At 32.0% G+C, this 25,465-nt stretch overlaps 1 protein-coding gene across 3 annotated transcripts in view; it reads right to left on the reverse strand.

Moving 5' to 3' along the window:
- cnc (NFE2 like bZIP transcription factor cap-n-collar) overlaps nt 1-25,465 on the reverse strand; it is a 115,884-nt gene that overhangs the window by 85,164 nt on the left and 5,255 nt on the right. The window contains exon 1 of one of the 3 annotated variants that reach the window (XM_029301100.2): nt 21,110-21,268. The exons of 1 other annotated variant lie outside the window; for it this stretch is intronic. In XM_029301100.2, coding sequence (XP_029156933.2) covers nt 21,110-21,166 — 57 coding nt within the window. In that variant the 5' untranslated portion in view covers nt 21,167-21,268. Of the gene's footprint in view, nt 1-9,560; nt 10,025-21,109; nt 21,269-25,465 lie in introns of those variants that run through there. One more of the 3 variants, XM_029301101.2, reaches the window with a different exon arrangement.

Consider the following 25,465-nt stretch of genomic DNA (forward strand, 5'->3'; position numbering starts at 1 on the left):
GATAAAGACACCGCTGTCTTGTATGCACGTTTGTCTGGTTCACGCTTTCATGCTGGGCTTTAAAGGCGCCCGTCGTCTCTATAGCGAAGAAGTTTACAATTATAAAAAGCATAAGACATAAATGTTTATCTGAAGGCAGTATGTTGAAGTTTAGAAGTCAATAACACAACTGTGTTACAAGTCGAATTTAGGGTGAACTTGAAGGGAATTTGACTGAAGATAATTCATTTCAAACAATGAGTATTTAATGTTAAATTTTTCGAATTTTTAAAATAAATAAAACTGAATCGAGAAAAAAAAATATTTTTGAGAATACTGAGAGGCGATTTATATTAATTTTTTACGAGATTAACATGGGAGCTAAATATAATAATTTTCCATTGCACCCTACTACTTCTACGCCCCTGCCTTTCTCCGGTGCTTTCACGTGGACCTCCACAAAGTGTCATTAGTCATCGCGGCAACATTTCTCCGGAGACTCGAGAAAGGGGACGCAAAACTATTCTACCCACTTGTTCCGCAAAGAAAACGGCGGTAAAGGTGTTTATGGTAATCTTAGCGAGATACCCAGCAAGGTGTCCCGTCGTTACGACTATTTTTCAGTTACTTCAATATCTTTAGCTAGAATCTTCAAAAAAAATGAATGATCGACTTCTAAATCCTTTGTGATACAATCTAACAATGAAGAAGTTTATGATCTATACGCTCGAATCTGCTAGCAAGAAAATATAGTTTTCTTTTCAATTAGTACTCATTAAAAAAACAATATTAATTTTACTTTATTTTTACAATTTAAATGATTCATATAGAGCTTGAGATTTACGACTTAGAATTCATATATGAAAAAGAAATATTATGATGCAAAGTAAATGAAGATTTGCGAAACTCTTGATTAGAATTTCTTTAATAACGCAAAGGATTAAAAATAAACAAATAAATGACTAATGAAAATCTCTAATATTAAATATATGTGTGTATGATCTAATAAAGTAAATGTATCTCATTTGACAACATAAATAACAGATGTTTATTTTTATCATGCTTTTAGGTTTTTTGCAATAATTTCCGACACTGATAAATTATGTTGAAAATAATATTATTGACTTCGTGTATATATATATAAATAAGACTATCACAGATCGATGTTATGATGATATATATGTGCGAAAGTATTGTAGTTTTCAACGTCCGTGTAGGGAACGAGACTTGACACATTGACAAGTACGTGACACGAGACCACCTCCGCTACAACCGAGATGTGTATCTTGTTTGTTATCTTGTGGCTACCACACTTTGTCAAGACAAATCAGATTGAGCTTAAAGGAGGATCCCGATCGACAGACAGGAGACATTCCTGATTCTCTAGCAAAGGAAATAGGCTTATTTTTATCCAACAAATATGTTTCGTATAAATTTGATCGAGATCAATAATCATATTACGATCAAGCGCTAAATTATTGATGCGAGTCACATCGCATCGTAAAAAATTATAGGACAATGCAAATGAATGAAGGAATCTACGTTAACATTTACATTCTAGCGCCATCTAGAACCATACGAGTGAAGAGTAAATACATGGAGTTGAATGAAAGCTTTGATGTGATACCGACTATTCACAAATCAGAAAGTAGCAAAAGATAGCGCTACCAGAAACAATGTCGAAAGATAAGAAAACAATAGTTTTTCAGCCGCATTGCTAATACAAAATAATAAAAATAATAACAGAACTGTAACTTACAATTGAATTTAGAGCGAAAGCAATATAACAAAGTGAAATTAAATGCTTAATAAAAATAAAATCTGTTAAAAATAAACAAAAAACTAAAAAGAACGAATTTGGTAGTATATTTTATGTGCAAATAAAGATTGCACTACTATATTGCAAAAAATATATCTTGTGTATACAGAAATGAGTAAAAATATATATGACGCCAATAATATCTATATTCATCTATCAATTTCTGTGATAACATTTTTCATATAAAGCTAGATTGTATAGAGAAAACACGATAAATCTAACAAGTATATTATAAATTTCATACTGCAAAGTCATTATTTATGACATATGTTTATAATTGATATAGAAAAGATGATACAAATTAACGTATAGTCATCTTTTCAGTGTTTTCTTAATATCCGTCTAATGAGATATTATTTTCTACGAAAAATAGTACAAAGCATCGTAATATTAATATATCTCAATCTACTAATATATTGTTAAATTTTTTTATATATTGCGAATAATTACATTTACTTAAATGTTTATATTTCTTTTATAATTTTCTTCCATCGATATGTGTGAAGTCAATTGTAAATTTGTTTTATTTATCACAATTTTTTTCTTCTCAGTTAAATTCATAATTAGATAAAATAAAAACTCTCTGTATTCGAATTATCATTTATAATGTAATTTAAATACTTTTTTATTGGCAATAGAGAAATGTGAGCATAATAAGAATGAATGCAGTGGTTTGTTCTCAAGATAAATGTGCGTACGTGGCTACATAATAAGCTTAATGAATCATTGATTAGTTTCCTGATGTGCGTATCTGACTAGTATATCTAAAACCTCATGTTGCATGTGATAGTAAAATTTAGCATGAAAAATTAATGAAAATTTTGATTCATCTATCCAAGATATATGATCATATCATACGTATGCTGTACATAATAAAAGTTTAATAATAGTTTAATTTTATTTATTTACGAATTTTCGATCAGTAAATATAATTATTCCGTCATCGATACGTTATTTAATCATATGAATCATATATATGTATATTACACTATAAATATAATATTATTATATAAATGCACGTTTAATAGTTATTTCGAAATAGTTCTATAATATACGTGGTAAAAAGAATTATCTATCACAAATGACATACAAATAGAAATTCGTTTTTAATTAAGATCCTAAGTATACGTAACTTATTGTACACAAAATTGCAAACGCGTTGTTATTGATAAATGTCAAGCAGAATAAAAAAAAATATTCTGAATAATTCTGCGTTGAGCATTGTAATGTATTAGGATACGGTACTGGGAGCGAGCAGCGGCGCGACGGCACGAGTGGAAATGACTGATCCGCACTCGATATAGAAGTAAGTCAGTCGAGCGTGGCGAGCGTCACGGACGCACGCGGGTACATACATATATCTGTATAACTTTTACTCAGCATTAAAATATCTTACGGTGATTGCGAAGCGGAATTGGTCATCAATTGTTAATGAGCCACCTCACCCGATACACTACAATTGGCGACGAGGACAGAGGTTTTACGAACCGAAGCAAAGGTTTCGAATAGTGTGAAAGTCGTAGGAATTTCACGTTTCGGCGTAGGGTACGAGGCGACAATAAACAGAAGCACGAAAGGACGATAACAGCAAACGCGGATGGCACAAGCGACGCAAGATTTAATCGACTATACGAAAACGTCGTGGATTTATGAACTAAAAAAACCGGAACTAAGAAAAATAATCCAAGATTTAAAATTGGTGGCGGATGAAAATTTAAGTATCGACGAGTTACGCAGAATTGTACGCGCGCACGTAAGCGAGATCAACGAAAGCAGATCAAAGCAAGCGGACGAGGCTTGTAATTTATTAGTAAACAACGAGAAACCGAAAATCATCCACACAATGACGGAGAGTAGTAGTGCGAAATTGGAATTTCACCTCGGAGATGACTGGGAAACATACACCGAGAGACTGGAGCTATATTTTGTCGCAAACGATGTGAAGGACGAGAAACAAGCAGCGGTATTGCTAACAAAAATAAGCGCAGACACGTATAAGCTTATTAGAGATTTGTGTACACCAGTTAAGCCGTCAGCGAAGACATTTGCACAATTAGTGAAATTAGTCAACGATCACTTGAATCCAAAGCCATCGGAAACGATGGAAAGATGCAAATTTCATCAAGCACAACAATCGCATACAGAATCAGTAGCAGAATTTGCAGCAAAGTTGAAAAATTTATCAATTACATGCAATTTCGGGAACAACGCGACAACAGCGCTACGAGACCAACTTGTTTGTGGCTTAAGAGATCACGCGACGAAAACATTGTTATTTCGAGAGGAGAACTTAACGTTCGATAAGGCATTCAAGTTAGCGACAACAGTAGAATCGGCAGAAAAAAATGCTAGCTCTACAAGTAGACCAAACGGAGAGTCGTCGAAAGAAACAGTAAATAAATTTCAAGGAAATTCAGAGAATAATCGTCAGTTCCAGTCACGGGGCAAGGGGTCAAACCGAGGTAAGCAAGGGAGCCCACAGCATAACAATAATACACGACCAGGGGTCAAAGATAAGCGGACGACAAACATAAACCAAGAACGTTCTTCTTCATGTTACTGCTGCGGAAAAAATAATCACTGGGCACGTGATTGTTACCATCGCTTCAACACGTGTAATATCTGCAAGCAGAAAGGACACTTGGCTTCAGTATGCAAAACCGGAAGAGCAGTCCAGCATATACAGCAGGGTACAGATGACCACGAGGAACAGCAACGGGACGAGTACGACTTCTTCATGGCAACAGACGGCAACGACTCATCAAAAACAACAAGCGGTAAATTATACTATAAGGACCATGTAAATGATGTAGAAGCGGAACCAATGTATATGAGTATGATGATTAACGGAAAAAGGATAGAAATGGAAATTGATACAGGGTCATATGCGGCGATAATTTCAAAAAAAGATAGAGAATTGTATTTCCCGAACTGTGAAGTCAAAGCAAGCAAAGTACCGTTGAAAGCATATGGCAAAGTGTTGTTAGAACATGAAGGTATACTTGATAACTTAGATGTTAGGTTAGGTAAACAAAGAGCAACACTTCAAATGCGAGTAATGACGAGAGACGGTCCTATATTAATTGGTAGACACTGGTTGAAAGTTTTTGGGTTGTGGCCTTTCGAATTAAAGAAAAGAGTTGAATTTTGCAACAAAATTAACTTAATGAGCGTAACAAAAGATTTCACATCTAAATATCCAAAATTATTCGGTAAAGGACCAGGTTTATACAATAAAGGAATGCTGAAACTAATGGTAAAAGAAGGTACAAAACCTGTGGCACTAAAAGCGAGACATTTACCATTCGCGTTGGCAAGTAAAGTTGAAGATGAGATAAACAGACTAGTAAGATTAGGTCATTTAGAGAAAATCGATGTCAGTGAATGGGCAACACCGATTGTCCCGGTAATAAAATCAGACGGATCTGTTAGAATTTGTGGAAATTTTAAACTAACGTTAAATCCCAGCTTGATTAGAGACAGGCACCCAATACCATTAATCGACGAGATTTTTGTAGCGTTAAGAAACGGTAAAACTTTTTCACAGATTGATCTGCAGCACGCTTATATGCAGATCCCGGTAGAGGAAAGCAGTCGAGATTTCCTGACAATAATAACGCACAAAGGTCTCTACCGGTACACAAAAATGACGGAAGGAATTGCATCAGGTCCAGGAGATTTTCAGCGGAAAATAGAGCAGTGTCTATCAGGCATCGATGGTGTAATTCCTTATCTAGACAATATTTTTGTAACGGGAGAAACCGACGAAATTCATTTAAAAACATTGTATATGGTATTCCAAAGATTAGAACAAAGTGGATTTCATGTAAATATTAATAAATGTGATTTTTTCAAAGAGAAGCTAGACTTGTTAGGATTTGTTATTAACAAGGAGGGATTACACAAATCAGAAACAAAAGTGAAAGCAATGACAAATGCACCGGTACCGCGAAATAAGAAACAATTAGAATCTTTTATCGGATTGATTACTTATTATGCGAGATTTCTACCTAATAGAGCAGAAAAGTTACAACCTTTATATAAATGTGCTAAAGCGGAAACGTTTAAATGGACGGTAGAATGTCAAAAAGCAGTTGATTGGGTCAAAATGGAATTAATATCACCTCGAGTATTGGCACACTACGATCCGAAAGAAGATTTAGTATTGTCATGTGATGCGTCCACGTATGGATTAGGAGCAATTTTAGCGCACCGATATAAAGATGGTACGGAGAAACCAATAGCTTATGCATCTAAAGTAATACCGGAAAAAGAATTAAATCGCGCAATCATTGATAAGGAAGCCAGTGCAATCGTATTTGGATTTAAAAAGTTCTACAACTATATTTACGGAACAACTACACTAACGTTACGGACAGATCACAAACCTTTGGTTTTTATCTTTGGTCCAAAGCAAGAAATTCCTTTGACGGTAGCAAGTAGATTACAAAGATGGGCGTATTTTCTATCGAGATTTACATACACCATAGAGTACGTTACATCGCAGGAAAATAGAAACTGTGATGCACTGTCGAGACTTCCGATTAACGATAGCATTCAGATATTTGATAATGAATTTACAATGATAAATTATGTTTCAGAAGCTTTAGATACATTAAACGCGAAAAAAATTGCAAAAGAAACAAAGAAGGATAAGCTATTGAGTAACGTTATTAAGTATATAAGCGGTACATGGCCAGCGGTAAGCGAGATGAATGAGGATGAGAATAAATTCTATGCGAAACGGGATGAATTGAATGTCGAAAAAGAGTGCTTACTGTGGGGATATCGCATAGTGGTACCAGAAGCAGTAAAACCCAGTGTTCTAAGTGAATTGCACGCGTCACATTTTGGGGTGGTAAAAATGAAAATGTTGGCAAGAAACTATGTGTGGTGGCCAAACATTGATAAAGACATTGAGAATGTAGCAACGGCATGTAAAGTGTGCGTGCAAGAGAGAAAGAAACCGCCTAATGTTCCGCTAACGCCATGGCCGTATCCCGATAAGTGCTGGAGTAGGATACATACTGATTTCCTAGGTCCTGTTCATGGACATATGTTCATGGTAGTAATGGATGCGTATTCGAAATGGCCAGAAGTTATCGATATGAACAAATGCACCACGGCAGAGAGGGTCATTGAGGAGTTTAAGAAAATTATAGTTAGGTACGGATTACCGAAGCATGTAGTAACTGATAACGGCACACAATTCACGAGTAACGAATTTCGAGAATTTTGTAAAGCGAACGGTATCAAGCAGAGTTTCACAGCACCGCATCATCCAGCAACAAATGGTGCAGCTGAAAACTTTGTCGGTACTTTCAAAGATAAAGTCAATAAAATAATGCAAGGCGGGAAATCATTAGAATATGCAGTTAATCTATTTTTGTTTGACTATAGATCCATTGAGCATTGCACTACAGGCAGATCACCGGCGTTCATGATGTTTAAACGAGAAATAAGAACGCGCTTTGAGCTAATGAAACCGAGTGTAATCGATGATGTAGAGAAACAACAGAGAGCGCAAATCATAAGTAGACGCGGTAATCGAAATGTTGAGTTCCAAACAGGTGACATGGTAATGGTTGAGGATTTTGGTGTCAGAAGTAAAAAACGGGTCGTAGGCACGATCGAAGAAAAAGTATCACCGGTAACGTTTAGGGTGAAGGTTGCACCTGATAAGCTATGGAAACGACATGTCGATCAAATCATTAGATACACACCGACGGTGGTCGATAACGATAAAGGTACAGCGGTACCAGCAAGCGAATCTCGAGTGAAGCTACGCCGCTCGGAAAGAACAAGTAAAGGGGGCGAGTTGTAATGTATTAGGATACGGTACTGGGAGCGAGCAGCGGCGCGACGGCACGAGTGGAAATGACTCACCCGCACTCGATATAGAAGTAAGTCAGTCGAGCGTGGCGAGCGTCACGGACGCACGCGGGTACATACATATATCTGTATAACTTTTACTCAGCATTAAAATATCTTACGGTGATTGCGAAGCGGAATTGGTCATCAATTGTTAATGAGCCACCTCACCCGATACACTACAAGCATCATGACAAATAAGTATATTACGCTTGAAATAAAATTGTGTACAACAAGATATGCACAATGCATATAAATTCGATATCGTTTCGCGACGAGTTTTATTTGATATGATTAAAGTTGTTCGATTATCTAAACGAGATAAAGAGATACAAAGTAAACGTGACTTCAAATTCTGTATCAATCATTACATAATTTTCGATAGTTAAATAATGATAGACATCGGATAGTAGATGTAGATTCCACAGAAATAATTAGTTGACTTGCATCATACTATGATCGTGAATTGTGTTATCTATTTGGTATTACCGAGAGATATATTATTAATAAATTGTGAAGAGACTTTATCCTTCAGAACAGAGAGTCACGACTTTGGCGCCAGTGTGAAGTATGTACATTTCAATGTCAATGGAATTCCAGTGACGTGCCGAAACAATATATCAATTAGTGCTCTATTAGTCTTTTTAATTTATACTAATATTACAAATAAAATTCTTACCATTTGATTTGATAGACATACTCTTATTAGCATTAATATGCATAAAAATATTATAACAATTAGAAATTTAGAAAATGTATTTCAAATTGATTTCTTTCTTTTAATATCAAAGAAATATTTCTTTTTATTTTATTTAAAAAAACTGCCTAAAAAAAGATTTTTAGATATATGCGTTGGCAAAAATTAAAAATAAGAATCCAGAACTAAATATTTTGTTTAATATTTTTTTTTTTTGAACATTTTTATATGTTAATATTATTTTTCAGATATTATAGTCGGATACGTCAAATGAAAATAATTTGTTAATATCATGTTTAAAAAATATACATGTATCTTCGATGAAAGAATTATAAATTTTATTAGTCTTCTTTGTATATTTATATAATAATAAAGATATAAGAGAAAAAGATTCTATAATGAAATAACTAGTATACAAAGGATCAAGACTTTGTTTATCAGCTACCAAGAAACTTGCGCATTAGTTTTATTCACGTGATTATCATGTTCGCATTTCAAGTTCTCTTTTAATCTCAGCCAGTGTTTTGCTGTCAGAATAAATTATCATCATTATTATCATATTCGATTGTCGATAGATGGATAATAGATGACATGTGATGTGCACATCTTAAATAAAAAAAAATTTTTTAAATAGAAAAGCTTTTTATATGTCTGAACGGAAGTTCGCATACACAAATTTTGAACTTTTTCGCGGAAATCGTGACATCATACGGAATGTCCGTGTTGCCGCGAAATAACAATTCAAATCATTTATAAGAACACGTTTGACCGGTTATACGAGCATCATCGACGCCAAGAGTGTGAAAAAGAGAAGTCATTCGGGTTATCCCACGTGTATCTGAATATAAGATTCCTCTTCACGTCGAAAGTAGGTGAAATATAACAAAAAGGGTATGCAATGCGCGTATAAAAGAACTTATGTTTAAATAATGTTACCTTACTTTGCATATTTTATGCTAAAAAGGAATAATTTTGAAAGAAACATTTTTAGTTTTTCATTATTGTATAATAACAAAAATTATTATTATACTTGCGTGTCAAAAAACCTAATGTCCTTTTAAAATTTCACCTTGTTTTTATCAAGTATAAATTAGATATTACTATCCCATTTCATATTGCGAAAACAAAATTTCTCTTTTCCATATTCCAATATCATTATCACGATGTTCTAATAGCAACAGCATCAAGACATACCGCATTCGACATCACTTCCAGACTCATATTGCTCCGTTCAGTCTTCGAATATATTTGGCCAAGAGAAATCACTATCTTCACAACGTTCTTCCGCGAATGCAATACGTCACGGTTATTTTTGGCGGGCTCGATGATATCTTTCGCACAAGAGATGCTGCGTTTTACCGCGTTTCGGACACGGTGTGCGGAACGATAGAGTCACGTGTGCATTATATAGTAACGTAAATTCGAAATCATCAAGATTATATATTCGCAGATCGATTCACCATTAATTTGCAGTGGACACGAATTTAACGTTTACCGTATCGGGAGATCCGATAATTTCGACGGTATATTCGCTTTTTTAGCAGCACATTGGAGAAAGAGAATTTGCCGGATGAAAGTAAAAATCACCAAACGGTCTTTCACACTGTTACATTCCCGTTGTGATTTATACACTCGCGATCGCAAGACTGACGATTGCGCGACGACGATGTAATCAACAGCGGCGAGTTCGACGGCGGCGGCGGCGACGTCCGACGAAGACAGATTGCTCTACGCGCGCGTCACGATGATAACGATGAGTACGTTGTAAGCAACCGATTCGCACCACTCGTGTCGCGAATCATGAAAAACCTCACCACGGATAGATTGCCTGTATGAAATTAGCCCCCCATTTTTCGAATTTTAAAATTTTAAAGGTTGTTCCAGGTTGTTCTAGACTTGTTCTAAATTGTTCCAAAAGATCAAATTTAAAAAATAAAAATTTTCGCGAAAAATGGAAAAAAACGATTTTTTGACCTGGCCCCCCATTTTTCGAAAATCGAACTTTTAAAGGTTGTTCCAGATTGTTCTACTTGTTCTAAACATTGTTCCAAAGTGATAATTCCCTAAACAAAATATTTCACGAGATATAATAAAAAAATAGTTTCGTGCGCTAAAACAGTATTTTTACGTTTTCGGCTATAGTTATTATCTCTTAAACACCAAACTGTATATTTTAGCTAAAAACGAACAGAACAACCTGGAACAACTCTCAATTTTGCTAGAATATAATTTTAAAGAGTACTTTACTCTTGGAAATAAACATATTTTTGTTGTTTTTTCGTGTTTTTCGACCGATAACGACGTGACAGCGATCCCAAACTATAGAACAATTACGTACTGGCATAGAACAACTTGGAACAACTCTCAGTTTTGCTAGAACATTATTTTAAAGGGTACTTTACTCTTGGAAATAAACACATTTTTTTTGTTTTTTCATCTTTTTTGCCCGCTAAAGTCGCGATAGCGGTCCCAAACTATAGAACAATTACGTACTGGCATAGAACAACTTGGAACAACTCTCAGTTTTGCTGGAACATTATTTTAAAGAGTACTTTACTCTTGGAAATAAACACATTTTTTTTGTTTATTCATCTTTTTGCCCGCTAAAGTCGCGATAGCGGTCCCAAACTATAGAACAATTACGTACTGGCATAGAACAACTTGGAACAACTCTCAGTTTTGCTGGAACATTATTTTAAAGAGTACTTTACTCTTGGAAATAAACACATTTTTTTTGTTTTTTCATCTTTTTTGCTCGCTAAAGTCGCGATAGCGGTCCCAAACTATAGAACAATTACGTACTGGCATAGAACAACTTGGAACAACTCTCAATTTTGCTAGAACATAATTTTAAAGAGTACTTTACTCTTGGAAATAAACACATTTTTCTTGTTTTTTTGTGTTTTTCGACCGATAACGTCGCGACAGCGGTCCCAAACTATAGAACAATTACGTACTGGCATAGAACAACTTGGAACAACTCCCAGTTTTGCTGGAACATTATTTTAAAGAGTACTTTACTCTTGGAAATAAACACATGTTTTTTGTTTTTTCATCTTTTTTGCTCACTAAAGTCGCGATAGCGGTCCCAAACTATAGAACAATTACGTACTGGCATAGAACAACTTGGAACAACTCTCAATTTTGCTAGAACATAATTTTAAAGAGTACTTTACTCTTGGAAATAAACATGTTCTAGTAAAATTGAGAGTTGTTCCAAGTTGTTCTATGCCAGTACGTAACTGTTCTATAGTTTACAATCGCTGTCGCGACTTTAGCGGGCGAAAAAGATGAAAAAACAAAAAAAAATGTGTTCATTTCCAAGAGTAAAGTACCCTTTAAAATGATGTTTTAGCAAAACTGAGAGTTGTTTCAAGTTGTTCTATGCCAGTACGTAATTGTTCTATAGTTTGGGACCGCTGTCGCGACGTTATCGGTCGAAAAACACAAAAAAACAAGAAAAATGTGTTTATTTCCCAGAGTAAAGTACTCTTTAAAATTATGTTCTAGCAAAATTGAGAGTTGTTCCAAGTTGTTCTATGCCTAGTACAGTAATTGTTCTATAGTTTGGGACCGCTATCGCGACTTTAGCGAGCAAAAAGATGAAAAAACAAAAAAAATGTGTTTATGTTTCTTAAGGGTAAAGTACCCTTTTTAACATAATGTTCTAGCCAAACTGAGAGTTGTTTCCAAGTTCTTCTATGCCAGTACGTAATTGTTCTATAGTTTGGACCGCTTGTCGCGACGTTATCGGTCGAAAAACACAAAAAAACAAAGAAAAAATGTGTTTATTTCCAAGAGTGTTGTATTTGAAATGTTTTCAAATTGATTTTTTTTTTTAATATCAAAAAAAATTTTCTTTTCATTTTTTAAAAAAACTGCTAAAAAAGATTTTTAGATATATGCTTGGCCAAAAATTAAAAAAAAGAACCAGAACTAAATATTTTGTTTAATTTTTTTTTTTGAACATTTTTATTTTTAATATTTTTTTTCAGATATTATGTCGGATAGTCAAATGAAAAAAATTTAATTCTGTTTAAAAAAATTTAAAGTATCTTCGATGAAAAAATTATAAATTTTTTTAGTTTTTACAGATTGCTCTACGCGCGCGTCACGATGATAACGATGAGTACGTTGTAAGCAACCGATTCGCACCACTAGGTCGCGAATCATGAAAAACCTCACCCCCCCCCCATTTTCGAATTTTAAAATTTTAAAGGTTGTTCCAGGTTGTTCTAGACTTGTTCTAAATTGTTCCAAAAGATCAAATTTAAAAAATAAAAATTTTCGCGAAAAATGGAAAAAAAAAAACGATTTTTTTGACCTGGCCCCCCATTTTTCGAAAATCGAACTTTTAAAGGTTGTTCCAGATTGTTCTACTTGTTCTAAACATTGTTCCAAAGTGATAATTCCCTAAACAAAATATTTCACGAGATATAATAAAAAAATAGTTTCGTGCGCTAAAACAGTATTTTTACGTTTTCGGCTATAGTTATTATCTCTTAAACACCAAACTGTATATTTTAGCTAAAAACGAACAGAACAACCTGGAACAACTCTCAATTTTGCTAGAACATAATTTTAAAGAGTACTTTACTCTTGGAAATAAACATATTTTTGTTGTTTTTTTCGTGTTTTTCGACCGATAACGACGTGACAGCGATCCCAAACTATAGAACAATTACGTACTGGCATAGAACAACTTGGAACAACTCTCAGTTTTGCTAGAACATTATTTTAAAGGGTACTTTACTCTTGGAAATAAACACATTTTTTTTGTTTTTTCATCTTTTTTGCCCGCTAAAGTCGCGATAGCGGTCCCAAACTATAGAACAATTACGTACTGGCATAGAACAACTTGGAACAACTCTCAATTTTGCTAGAACATAATTTTAAAGAGTACTTTACTCTTGGAAATAAACACATTTTTCTTGTTTTTTTGTGTTTTTCGACCGATAACGTCGCGACAGCGGTCCCAAACTATAGAACAATTACGTACTGGCATAGAACAACTTGGAACAACTCTCAGTTTTGCTAGAACATTATTTTAAAGGGTACTTTACTCTTGGAAATAAACACATTTTTTTTGTTTTTTCATCTTTTTTGCTCGCTAAAGTCGCGATAGCGGTCCCAAACTATAGAACAATTACGTACTGGCATAGAACAACTTGGAACAACTCTCAATTTTGCTAGAACATAATTTTAAAGAGTACTTTACTCTTGGAAATAAACACATTTTTTCTTGTTTTTTTGTGTTTTTCGACCGATAACGTCGCGACAGCGGTCCCAAACTATAGAACAATTACGTACTGGCATAGAACAACTTGGAACAACTCTCAGTTTTGCTAGAACATTATTTTAAAGGTACTTTACTCTTGGAAATAAACACATTTTTTTTGTTTTTTCATCTTTTTTGCTCGCTAAAGTCGCGATAGCGGTCCCAAACTATAGAACAATTACGTACTGGCATAGAACAACTTGGAACAACTCTCAATTTTGCTAGAACATAATTTTAAAGAGTACTTTACTCTTGGAAATAAACATGTTCTAGTAAAATTGAGAGTTGTTCCAAGTTGTTCTATGCCAGTACGTAACTGTTTTATAGTTTACGATCGCTGTCGCGACTTTAGCGGGCGAAAAAGATGAAAAAACAAAAAAAAATGTGTTCATTTCCAAGAGTAAAGTACCCTTTAAAATGATGTTTTAGCAAAACTGAGAGTTGTTTCAAGTTGTTCTATGCCAGTACGTAATTGTTCTATAGTTTGGGACCGCTGTCGCGACGTTATCGGTCGAAAAACACGAAAAAACAAGAAAAATGTGTTTATTTCCAAGAATAAAGTACTCTTTAAAATTATGTTCTAGCAAAATTGAGAGTTGTTCCAAGTTGTTCTATGCCAGTACATAATTGTTCTATAGTTTGGGACCGCTATCGCGACTTTAGCGAGCAAAAAAGATGAAAAAACAAAAAAAATGTGTTTATTTCTAAGAGTAAAGTACCCTTTAAAATAATGTTCTAGCAAAACTGAGAGTTGTTCCAAGTTGTTCTATGCCAGTACGTAATTGTTCTATAGTTTGGGACCGCTGTCGCGACGTTATCGGTCGAAAAACACAAAAAAACAAGAAAAATGTGTTTATTTCCAAGAGTAAAGTACTCTTTAAAATTATGTTCTAGCAAAATTGAGAGTTGTTCCAAGTTGTTCTATGCCAGTACGTAATTGTTCTATAGTTTGGGACCGCTATCGCGACTTTAGCGAGCAAAAAAGATGAAAAAACAAAAAAAATGTGTTTATTTCCAAGAGTAAAGTACTCTTTAAAATAATGTTCCAGCAAAACTGAGAGTTGTTCCAAGTTGTTCTATGCCAGTACGTAATTGTTCTATAGTTTGGGACCGCTATCGCGACTTTAGCGGGCAAAAAAGATGAAAAAACAAAAAAAATGTGTTTATTTCCAAGAGTAAAGTACTCTTTAAAATTATGTTCTAGCAAAATTGAGAGTTGTTCCAAGTTGTTCTATGCCAGTACGTAATTGTTCTATAGTTTGGGACCGCTATCGCGACTTTAGCGAGCAAAAAAGATGAAAAAACAAAAAAAATGTGTTTATTTCCAAGAGTAAAGTACTCTTTAAAATAATGTTCCAGCAAAACTGAGAGTTGTTCCAAGTTGTTCTATGCCAGTACGTAATTGTTCTATAGTTTGGGACCGCTATCGCGACTTTAGCGGGCAAAAAAGATGAAAAAACAAAAAAAATGTGTTTATTTCCAAGAGTAAAGTACTCTTTAAAATAATGTTCCAGCAAAACTGAGAGTTGTTCCAAGTTGTTCTATGCCAGTACGTAATTGTTCTATAGTTTGGGACCGCTGTCGCGACGTTATCGATCGAAAAACACAAAAAAACAAGAAAAATGTGTTTATTTCCAAGAGTAAAGTACTCTTTAAAATTATGTTCTAGCAAAATTGAGAGTTGTTCCAAGTTGTTCTATGCCAGTACGTAATTGTTCTATAGTTTGGGACCGCTATCGCGACTTTAGCGAGCAAAAAAGATGAAAAAACAAAAAAATGTGTTTATTTCCAAGAGTAAAGTACTCTTTAAAATAATGTTCCAGCAAAACTGAGAGTTGTTCCAAGTTGTTCTATGCCAGTACGTAATTGTTCTATAGTTTGGGACCGCTATCGCGACTTTAGCGGGCAAAAAAGATGAAAAAACAAAAAAAATGTGTTTATTTCCAAGAGTAAAGTACCCTTTAAAATAATGTTCTAGCAAAACTGAGAGTTGTTCCAAGTTGTTCTATGCCAGTACGTAATTGTTCTATAGTTTGGGATCGCTGTCACGTCGTTATCGGTCGAAAAACACGAAAAAACAACAAAAATATGTTTATTTCCAAGAGTAAAGTACTCTTTAAAATTATATTCTAGCAAAATTGAGAGTTGTTCCAGGTTGTTCTGTTCGTTTTTAGCTAAAATATACAGTTTGGTGTTTAAGAGATAATAACTATAGCCGAAAACGTAAAAATACTGTTTTAGCGCACGAAACTATTTTTTTATTATATCTCGTGAAATATTTTGTTTAGGGAATTATCACTTTGGAACAATGTTTAGAACAACTAGAACAATCTGGAACAACCTTTAAAAGTTCGATTTTCGAAAAATGGGGGGCCAGGTCAAAAAATCGTTTTTTTCCATTTTTCGCGAAAATTTTTATTTTTTAAATTTGATCTTTTGGAACAATTTAGAACAAGTCTAGAACAACCTGGAACAACCTTTAAAATTTTAAAATTCGAAAAATGGGGGGCTAACTTCATACAGGCGATAGATTCTGCCTTTGAGCGCGACCAACGATGTTAAGAGCTCTCGAAGACGCATCTAATCTTGTTCGAGGTCAAAATTATCTTAGAATCGGTTGCAAAAAGCGATAAAAATAATTAGCTAATGATCTGAGGGGATACGACACGAAGGTATAAGAGCAATTTTCACACAGTTGGCACTTTCAATAGAATTATTTGAAACCTGATTTCCATTCATTTGGACTGTGATTTCTCTTAAAATAAATAAACTGACGTTGAAGAGGAATCATCCTTAAATCGTTGCCAATGGTCAGGGGCAAACCGGATAAGATATAAACATCGATGTAAATTTAAACATAATCTTCTACTTATCTAAACGAGCGCATTTCATGAAAGAAAATATTGAGATGAGAGTAACTATATTTTTGTTTGGTAACTATGATCCTTCTCTCTCTATAAATCAAATACCGCGTGAATTTAATATATAAAACATAAAATGTATTCACAATCCTTACGAAATTATATGTATAATCTCTCAATTCATCACAAGTTTTTATGGTGAATTTATTCTCGCAATATTGCGTACGCTTATAATATACCATATGGTCAAACGGATAGATTGCGAGAGAATGCAAAGATAATACAACAAAAAATGCTACGTTATTAAAATGTGTCCACCAAGGTGATGATAAGATAGGATAAAAATATTATCGGTCGCGTATACACATGTATTTTCGTCAAAAATAAAAAAAAAAGTACAATGCGCGTAACGAAATAATGATTACACTGTCTGTTTGATAATCTTTCTTCATTATTGGAGTAAATGTTCAAAATCTACTTCTCTTGATCAGCAAACATGTTACGTTTTAGCAATAGCATTTTACAAATTCTTGTATAATTAGTATCTGCTATAATTATAGATATACGAAATCTTTCTCAATTTCCAAGTTATACAACTTTCCTTTCATTGAAATAAACTGTCTTTATACATATTTTCTGTGCTTCCAAACAACATTCTTTATCATACTCTCTTATTTTTTTTATGCCAATCATTCTTATCATTTGGTATAATTATATACATTCCGTATATGAGAAAAATGCAGTTTGATGGTGGAGTAAACTTTACAATATTTTGGACACCGCTTTGACAACTTGTTAAGTATTAATTTTAATAAATTAGCAAAAAAGTGATCCGATTGCTAGTTGAAATAAATTTAATAAATTAGATAAATTACCAAAAAAAGTAAAAGAGATAGCGTTAAAATTTGTTTTTTTTGTTATTATGCAATTATTTAAAAAATTGTTAAAGTAAAAGTAGAAAGTAGGTAGATGCATACATGGCAACGTTAAAAATTAAAGTCACCGATCATATTAGATAACAAAATAATGCAAATAGATCTTATTATCAACAAGACATGAGTCTTAATTATCATAAATAGTTATTAATAATAAATACTAAAAAATATAATTTCGAATGTGTCCGGAAAGAATATCATATTTATAGCAAAGCATAAGAAAGATTATCATACAGAAAATATGAAAAAAACTAGGTGGCAACTATAGATATATGTACATGTTTACGCAATAATGTATGAACAATTATTTGAACTTATGTCATAATAGCTGTGAATAATCGTACAAGTGAATCTTATTGTGAGTTCTGAACAATTTCTAAAAGAATTATAACTCTATCTACAATACATTGTCTAATATAAGTTAATATTAATTTTATTAAAAAATAATATCTCTTTTAGTTTATTATAAAAGACAGTAAGTAAAATGTGAATTTATCGCCAAACATATTACGTGCTATTAAACCAGTTATATTAAACTATTATTTTATTATTAATTATTAAATCTATTATTTAATTTGCAATTTTTATTTGTTTATTTTTTCCATCTTTTTCTAGATCTATTAATGATGCATTTTTTCCATATTTATATTAATAATATGATTTATAGATCTATTAAGATTAATCAGGAGAATAGGCTGAATTGAAATATATATGATTCGATACACTATGTATCTCCTATCTTTAATAAACAATAAAGACAAACGTTCTATTTCGCTTATACACACATTAAGTAAATTCTCTCTTTTCACAAACCATCCATTCGAGATAGTGTAAATTGGTTCGATTAACGTACCAAGAAAAATGATTACTCTCAATTAACCGTCGTGCTGACCTTGTCAGTTGCCACCTTGTTCAAGCGTATTTATTTTAGTTTTTTCGTAAAAATACAAGCGCATTAATTATTGCAAAAGTTCATGAGAAATCTTATCTTTACAACTTTTATTAAGCACAATAACGCGCGAGCTTCGTTATCAGAGATAACATGGTGGACCGGTCCTAAACATAGTTACATGCGCATCGTATCATATCGTGCGTGCTGTTTTTTATCATAATAGAGAAATTAATAAAATAGATATAGTTGAAGGAAAATATATTTCAGCAAGAAAGTAATATCAGCTTTTGCGTATTTTTAAAAAATGAAGTCAACAACATTGGTTTTCTTTATCGTAAATATCAATGCAGAGAATTGTATAGTTAGCAATCGGTAACTAGAATTTTGATAAAGTAAACTGAGAGTTGCTCTATCAAACTGTTTTACCAGTGGAAAATACGAAAATCATATGTTGGTTTGCTGCAGCTTTCTGCATCTACTTACATATCTTAGGCCTGATTACACCAATACTATTTTGGTATTAAGTGCAACTTAAATATATGTTTGTCTTTATTTATTTAAAAAGAAAGATAAAGATAAACATATATTTAAGTCCACTTAAACTCAAAATAACGTTGGTGTAATCGAGTCTTAGACTTGTATTTTATGGACATTATAGTCAAAATTTATTATATGTATATGTACTTATTATATGTAAAAATATTTTTGTTTTTTTATCTCATGTCCAATATTCAATATTTTTTAAATTTATAAACTGAGAAAAAATAAGCAAATTAATTTCTAAAAATATGAACATAGATCACACAACATTATAATTTCCCTCCAACAAATAAAATTAATTGAGAGAATAATGCAAAGACATTTAATATTTTGCTGCAAGTATGTAAGAATCTTGTTACTAAAAAGATAGTAACACAAACTATAAATTTTATCGAATTATACATATAATTGATTATTTATTTAACTGAGAAGAAATATAAAACTGCAAATATGTTTTGCACATATATATGGTATACATAAATGAGCGATAAATTGTAGCATCGTTGTATTAAATATGAAAATGTATATGCACTTGCAGAATTTATCAGCACAATTTGTCATTATTAGTATTAATTGTACGAACAAGGTAAAACTTGACGACGAATGCAACAAAGATATCTCGAATTCGATTGCCAAATGCGCGTACGAAAGCGCGTGGGCTTAACCCGCGAAGGTTACAAGATCGCTGCACTCTTTCATGAACAAACGAACGTTACAGAAGAGGCGCAGTTATTTTTACAGAACTGTCTCGACCTCGCTAACCTTGGCGATCATCTTTTCTAAAAATTCATCGCAAACGATTCTGCAATATGCGATAAAAAAATCGCGTTTTTTCCCTGGCTATCGACTTACGTACAGTTACCTGACTAATTTTATGGCGCAAGTCAAAAATAATGCAATGTTGTTTACGTGCGCACCGATAGAAAATACTGCGACAAAGACAAAGGTTACCGCGTTAATTTGTCTGTGAATTGGCAAGGTTTCATCGAGGATTACCTCTGATTCACAGGATTTCTTGTTGACACACATTTGCCACAAATTCATTGTAACAAAATTTTTAATTTTTATTTTTACCTTACCTTCACATCCTGGAGATATGGAATTATATCTTCTTCTCGTAAATAGCGGAGATTTAAAAATGATACAATATAGATAAATGTAATTAGCAGGAATCTTAATAAAAATGTATTTTTGCCTCAACAAAATATCATTATTCAATTTTAATTATAGTATATTAATTATATATTATATTGTGTAATATACGCTTAGTATAGCAAATTAAAAAATTCTAAGAAAAAGCAGAATTTGTGAGACTAATACAGATGCAAGTGGCAAGGATAAAATAGGAAAGTGCATAGAAAATGCAAAAATGTTATATTATCAAAAACTCACCAAAATAACGTGAATGAAGTGTATGTTATATTCCGAACAAAAACAATGTGTTGCAGATTTGTTGTGTAGCAGACAAATGCAAAAATATTGCGCATAAATAATGGCAAGTTTCAGTAAGTTTGAAATATCTTCGAGAAATTTAAGATGTGGATACATACCTGAAACAGAAAAAAACCAATATCGTATTAATTGAGAATAGTCCATAGTAAAAGATAAAGAAGTACACTAATTATGCAACATGTGGTATTACAGACAAATCTTTAATTCAGTTTTGAGTCTTCTATATCAACATTTTCCTGTCATTTACCATGTGTATTATAGGTCGTAACAAATTATCTAATAACAAATTCGGTTGGTGTGTGATGAACCTTTATATGCACTAGTGCATACTAAGTGCATATAAAGGTTCATCACACACAATTCACAATGAGACAAGTCATTAAAAAAAGAAAATAATTAGTAGTAAGAGTTATTATTGCTGTTTAATATGAATAATAATAATAACTCTTATTATTAATTATCTTATTTTTTTAATTACTTATGTCATTGTAAAATTTTGAGCGATATCCTTTATGTGCATTCAGTGCGCACTAGTACATCCAACCGAATTCGCTATAACACACAAGTTTAAAGGCCGAAAATATCACTTTAAAATATTGCATTATCAATCTTAACAAATGCCATATCAATATCTCAAAAGCGTCCTCTCTTGCAATTTAAATATCCGGTCACTCTGAAGCCTTATACACTCGCAAACGGTATTGCGTATAAGTGTTTTATCACACGCGTGAACGGCGATACTTTTTTAGCGCAAAATTAATCCGAAAATTAGATAAGAGACGTACATCGTCTGGCACGAACACAGCGATCATCCTCGGCTGTTTCCTTTTCCTGCGCGCCATCTGACACGTGCGAACAAACGATGACGATCACTGCGTTTCGGCGTTAATTACGCGTGCGGCCAATGCGTGACACGCAGTCTCTAACTTGAACTCGACTTGCGCGACGTGTTGCCGGACTGTCGGCTTGCACCTCGGTTGCGACGAGGCGCCTTGCGTCCGTCAACCGCGGACACGGGTCGTCAGGGTCATCGTTTGCATACGCTCGCGATGCTGATTTATGAAAATTTATGGAACGCTCGATGAACATGTGGCGCGATGACGGTAAGGACCCGTCGTGCGCTACCGCACGATAAAAACTCGCTGGAAGAAATCTGGACAAGAATTTTGACTTCTGTGTTCTTGGCAAAACTACGATTTATAAAGACTATGTAAAAGAGTCAAATGAACCTAAATGTCGAACAATTGTATATTCAATTTTAACTCTAGTATACGATGCTTTAAAATGTCACATAAGAATTTTATGATACTCGGTTTATATATTAATATTTTTTTCAGTTTATTTCGTTAATAAAATTATGCAGTGTTTTAATTCATATCCAAACTACATATTCATTATATATTTCATCACTAATTTGTAAATAAATTGAAATATTATTATTCGAACAGCGCAAAAAAAGGAAAGAATATGCAAATTGATCAAAAACCTGTATTTTATAATATAAATACAGCAAGATTTTTTAATTTAAATTTAATTAAAAATTTGTTTACCTTACTAGTGTTAAACTTAATGTCATAACATTTCTTATGTGTACATCTTTAACTCACTGGTATGTTACATTTTTTAGTGTAGAGTCTATAATTAAAATATATTAATACTTCGGACGATATATATAGTGACTATTCGAAATTGTTTAGTATATTATTAATATAATATTATGCAATATTTTCGGTATTGCGAGCAAATAATTATTCTTAACTATATATTAGTGGTAATATTAGCTAATAAATATTCAGTTTGCATGAATGCATATATATTGACACGATTTTTACGCGTTGTTTACCGACTCGCGAAACAAGTTAATGATGCACAATGACAAAAAATTAATATATATTACGTATAATAATTCATATAATTTTTGTATAATATTTGTATAATTTCGTATAATAATAAGCTAAAAATAGTGTTTTATACCATTCTATAATATATGTATAATGAAGCAAATTAATGTAAGAGATGGTTTTAACAGCAAAGATAAATGCGTTTGTAAATAATAATTTTTCATTATATTAATAAGAAATCAAAGTTTTATTTGCGATTGAGAAAAAATGAATATAATAATGTGTATAGACATATAAATGATGCATATAATCATATATAGACATATAACGATCTATAAAAAATATGTAAATTATGATTTGATGAAAATATTAGTTTGTAAGAGATTGTGAATGATAGTTCAATTCGTTCAAGGTAATCATCATTACGTTGTTTACTCTAGGAGATGCTTCGTTTTTGTTAAATCTCTAAACAGATTTTATACGATTGTACGTTTAATCGCTTCACATTTAGTCTACGTAAAGGCTAAATATTCTCAACCTTTGCACTCATGCGTAAGATAATATGTATAAAACCAGTAACGTAGACAGGTATACACTATAAAAGAGGTAAAAAACATAAAAATTTACTAAATGTTACAAGTTAAGCGATTCGATAATAATAAATGTTATTTGATTTATAATATATCTAGGTAAAAAAATATGTTCAACAATTTTTAACATTTTCTCTAATACATATTAAATATAAAATGTCAATTTTGAAAACTTTAGCTTTATAGAAATTTTTTAAATCTTTAATTTTTTAATCTTAAATTTTTAAATCTATAAAAGTTTAAAAATTCGTTAAATTTTTTTTTAATTATTTGGATGCGTGTGTAATCAATAAGACAAAAAAACATACTTATTGACATAACAATTACAATTAAGTCAAAGTTTTAGAAATGTCAAATTACACAGATTTATCATCTACAGTTTACGATTTAAATAATAGATAATGATTGTAAAGATATTACATGTGAAGATACTATAATATATGTTTTGATTTCTATTAATAAATTACACAGATTTATCATCTACAGTTTACGATTTAAATAATAGATAATGATTGTAAAGATATTACATGTGGAGATACTATAATGTTTTGATTTCTATTAATCAAAATTTTCAATTTTTAAATATAAACACTCAAACGTACAATGCAATTGCAAGAAATTAGTAGAAAAAAACTTGTCGGCACACGAGCTCTGGTAATATTATGGAACGAAGGTCGATATAATGCAGCGAGGTCAGACATTTACTATCTCTATATTCGCTCGCTTTGCTTTCCGTTTATCTTTTAACCACGTGTTCATATAGCATCCAATATTTAAATGTCAATTATGCATATTTGTCAAATCTTTGCATTTGACGTATATTATGCTCAAATTTTTTAATCAAGATTTTTTCATACAGGTGTATAAATAATACATAATATAATATAAAAAAGTCTAAGAATATTTATTATTTAAATATTATATATATATATATATATATATATATATATATATATATTACCTGATTATAGCTATTCACATCAGCGCAATTGCAATTTATATATATATATATATGAATTTTCAATTTTACTGTCAATAATAATCTAATAAGTATATAGTGAGTTAATTTTACTGATCGACAGTTGTCATATTTTAAATTTTTGGAATATAAGTAGTTATGTTCAACTTATATTCAACAGATCGTATTGTTTTATGGTCATATTTTTACGATTGAAGTAATGGAAACTTTCTGTTTTACACCGGCCATCCGCCTGCCAAGTTTTAAATCGTGCGACGATTTCGGAACGGGTCAGCGTGTCGAGTCTCGAAGTAAAACAAACAGAAAAAACAATGAATTAAATCGATTTTTCGATTTTTTGAGAATACTCACAGGACGAATAATCCGTAATCAATATAAATAATCAGTAATCAATATATATATATTTTGATGTAAAAATTTAAAAATATATAGTAAAAATATATTTAAAGATATAGATATATAATTTTAGAAAATCACTTTAAAATGTTTTAATATTACTTATGGTTATAATTCTTTTAAAAAGACATAAATACACTCTACTATGTAAAAACTATTTTAAAATAAATAACAATTTCAAAAAGCAATCCCCAAAAATATAGAAATAAAAAATATAGATATAAAATACTTCTGTGAAATCGGCACTTCATCTTTTAAGAAAATTATTTTTTTAAGATCTGAATACACTTAGAAGAGTTCTAGAGAATTCTTTATTTAATAATGGTTTTGAAACCAGTTCTGCCGCATTAAGTTAAAGAATGCAAGGATACACTCAATGCTACATAAGAGAACTGTTTTAGAATAAACAGAACTCTCGAAAATCGACTCATCTCGAATTGTCAAAGCATTATCATGCAATTTTAAATTGTCTTTTTTAATCACTATAAAGAACGTGTGAGAGATGCATTTCAATCGCATTAGGGCAATTCGCCAATCTCTATTCGTCAAAGACCATTGCTATTGAGATGCGTATATTTCTCTCGAGACACGCTTGGTTGCATCTGCCTTTCTAAGACTGGGGAAAGTTCGACGTCTACACTCTTCTCGATTTTCATTCACAAAAACAATTCAAAACATTTGAAACAAAAAATTTAATTGAAAAAGAAAACTATAATTTCTAATGGCATATAATAATTTTCAGGAAATTAATGCAAATTATTTTAAAAAATAATTATAAATGAGATCTAAGTTATTTTAATAAAATTTTCTTTTTTCAACTTTCAATTTTTAAAAATTGGCAAAATAATAGTGTATAAAATAGTATTAAAATGTTCACACAAACAATTATAAACTGTTGATGCTCAAGTAAATATTGAAAACCTGTTTTTAAAATATACTGGGTATAAAATATAGATCTTTGCGCGACATACATAACATCTTATCATTATTATCTATATTGACAATAAGTATCTCCGTATAACAATTTTCAACGCACAGCAACAATAAAAACACCGGTATTTTTTGCGGCATTTAGCATTACTATTCTGTTTGGTTTGCATCTGTACAAATGTCACATTTTAAAAAAACATTACTTTAAATTATCGGCCAAACCGAAGAATGTGATAAAAAGTTTTGCGAAAAATAAAATTTAAATCTTGAGATTTGCATTGCATCGATCAATGCGTCCTTAACACGTAAATTGCAAACAGAAGAGAGAATTTCTTTTCATGAGCATGTTATAATCGCCTCAAAAATCCTCGACCGGTTTCTAATTTTGAACACATATATATTGCT

The sequence above is a fragment of the Nylanderia fulva genome, unplaced genomic scaffold (assembly GCF_048542155.1).
Source record: "Nylanderia fulva isolate GAGA-0341 unplaced genomic scaffold, ASM4854215v1 Scaffold8, whole genome shotgun sequence".
In the NCBI taxonomy this organism is placed as follows: domain Eukaryota; kingdom Metazoa; phylum Arthropoda; class Insecta; order Hymenoptera; family Formicidae; genus Nylanderia; species Nylanderia fulva.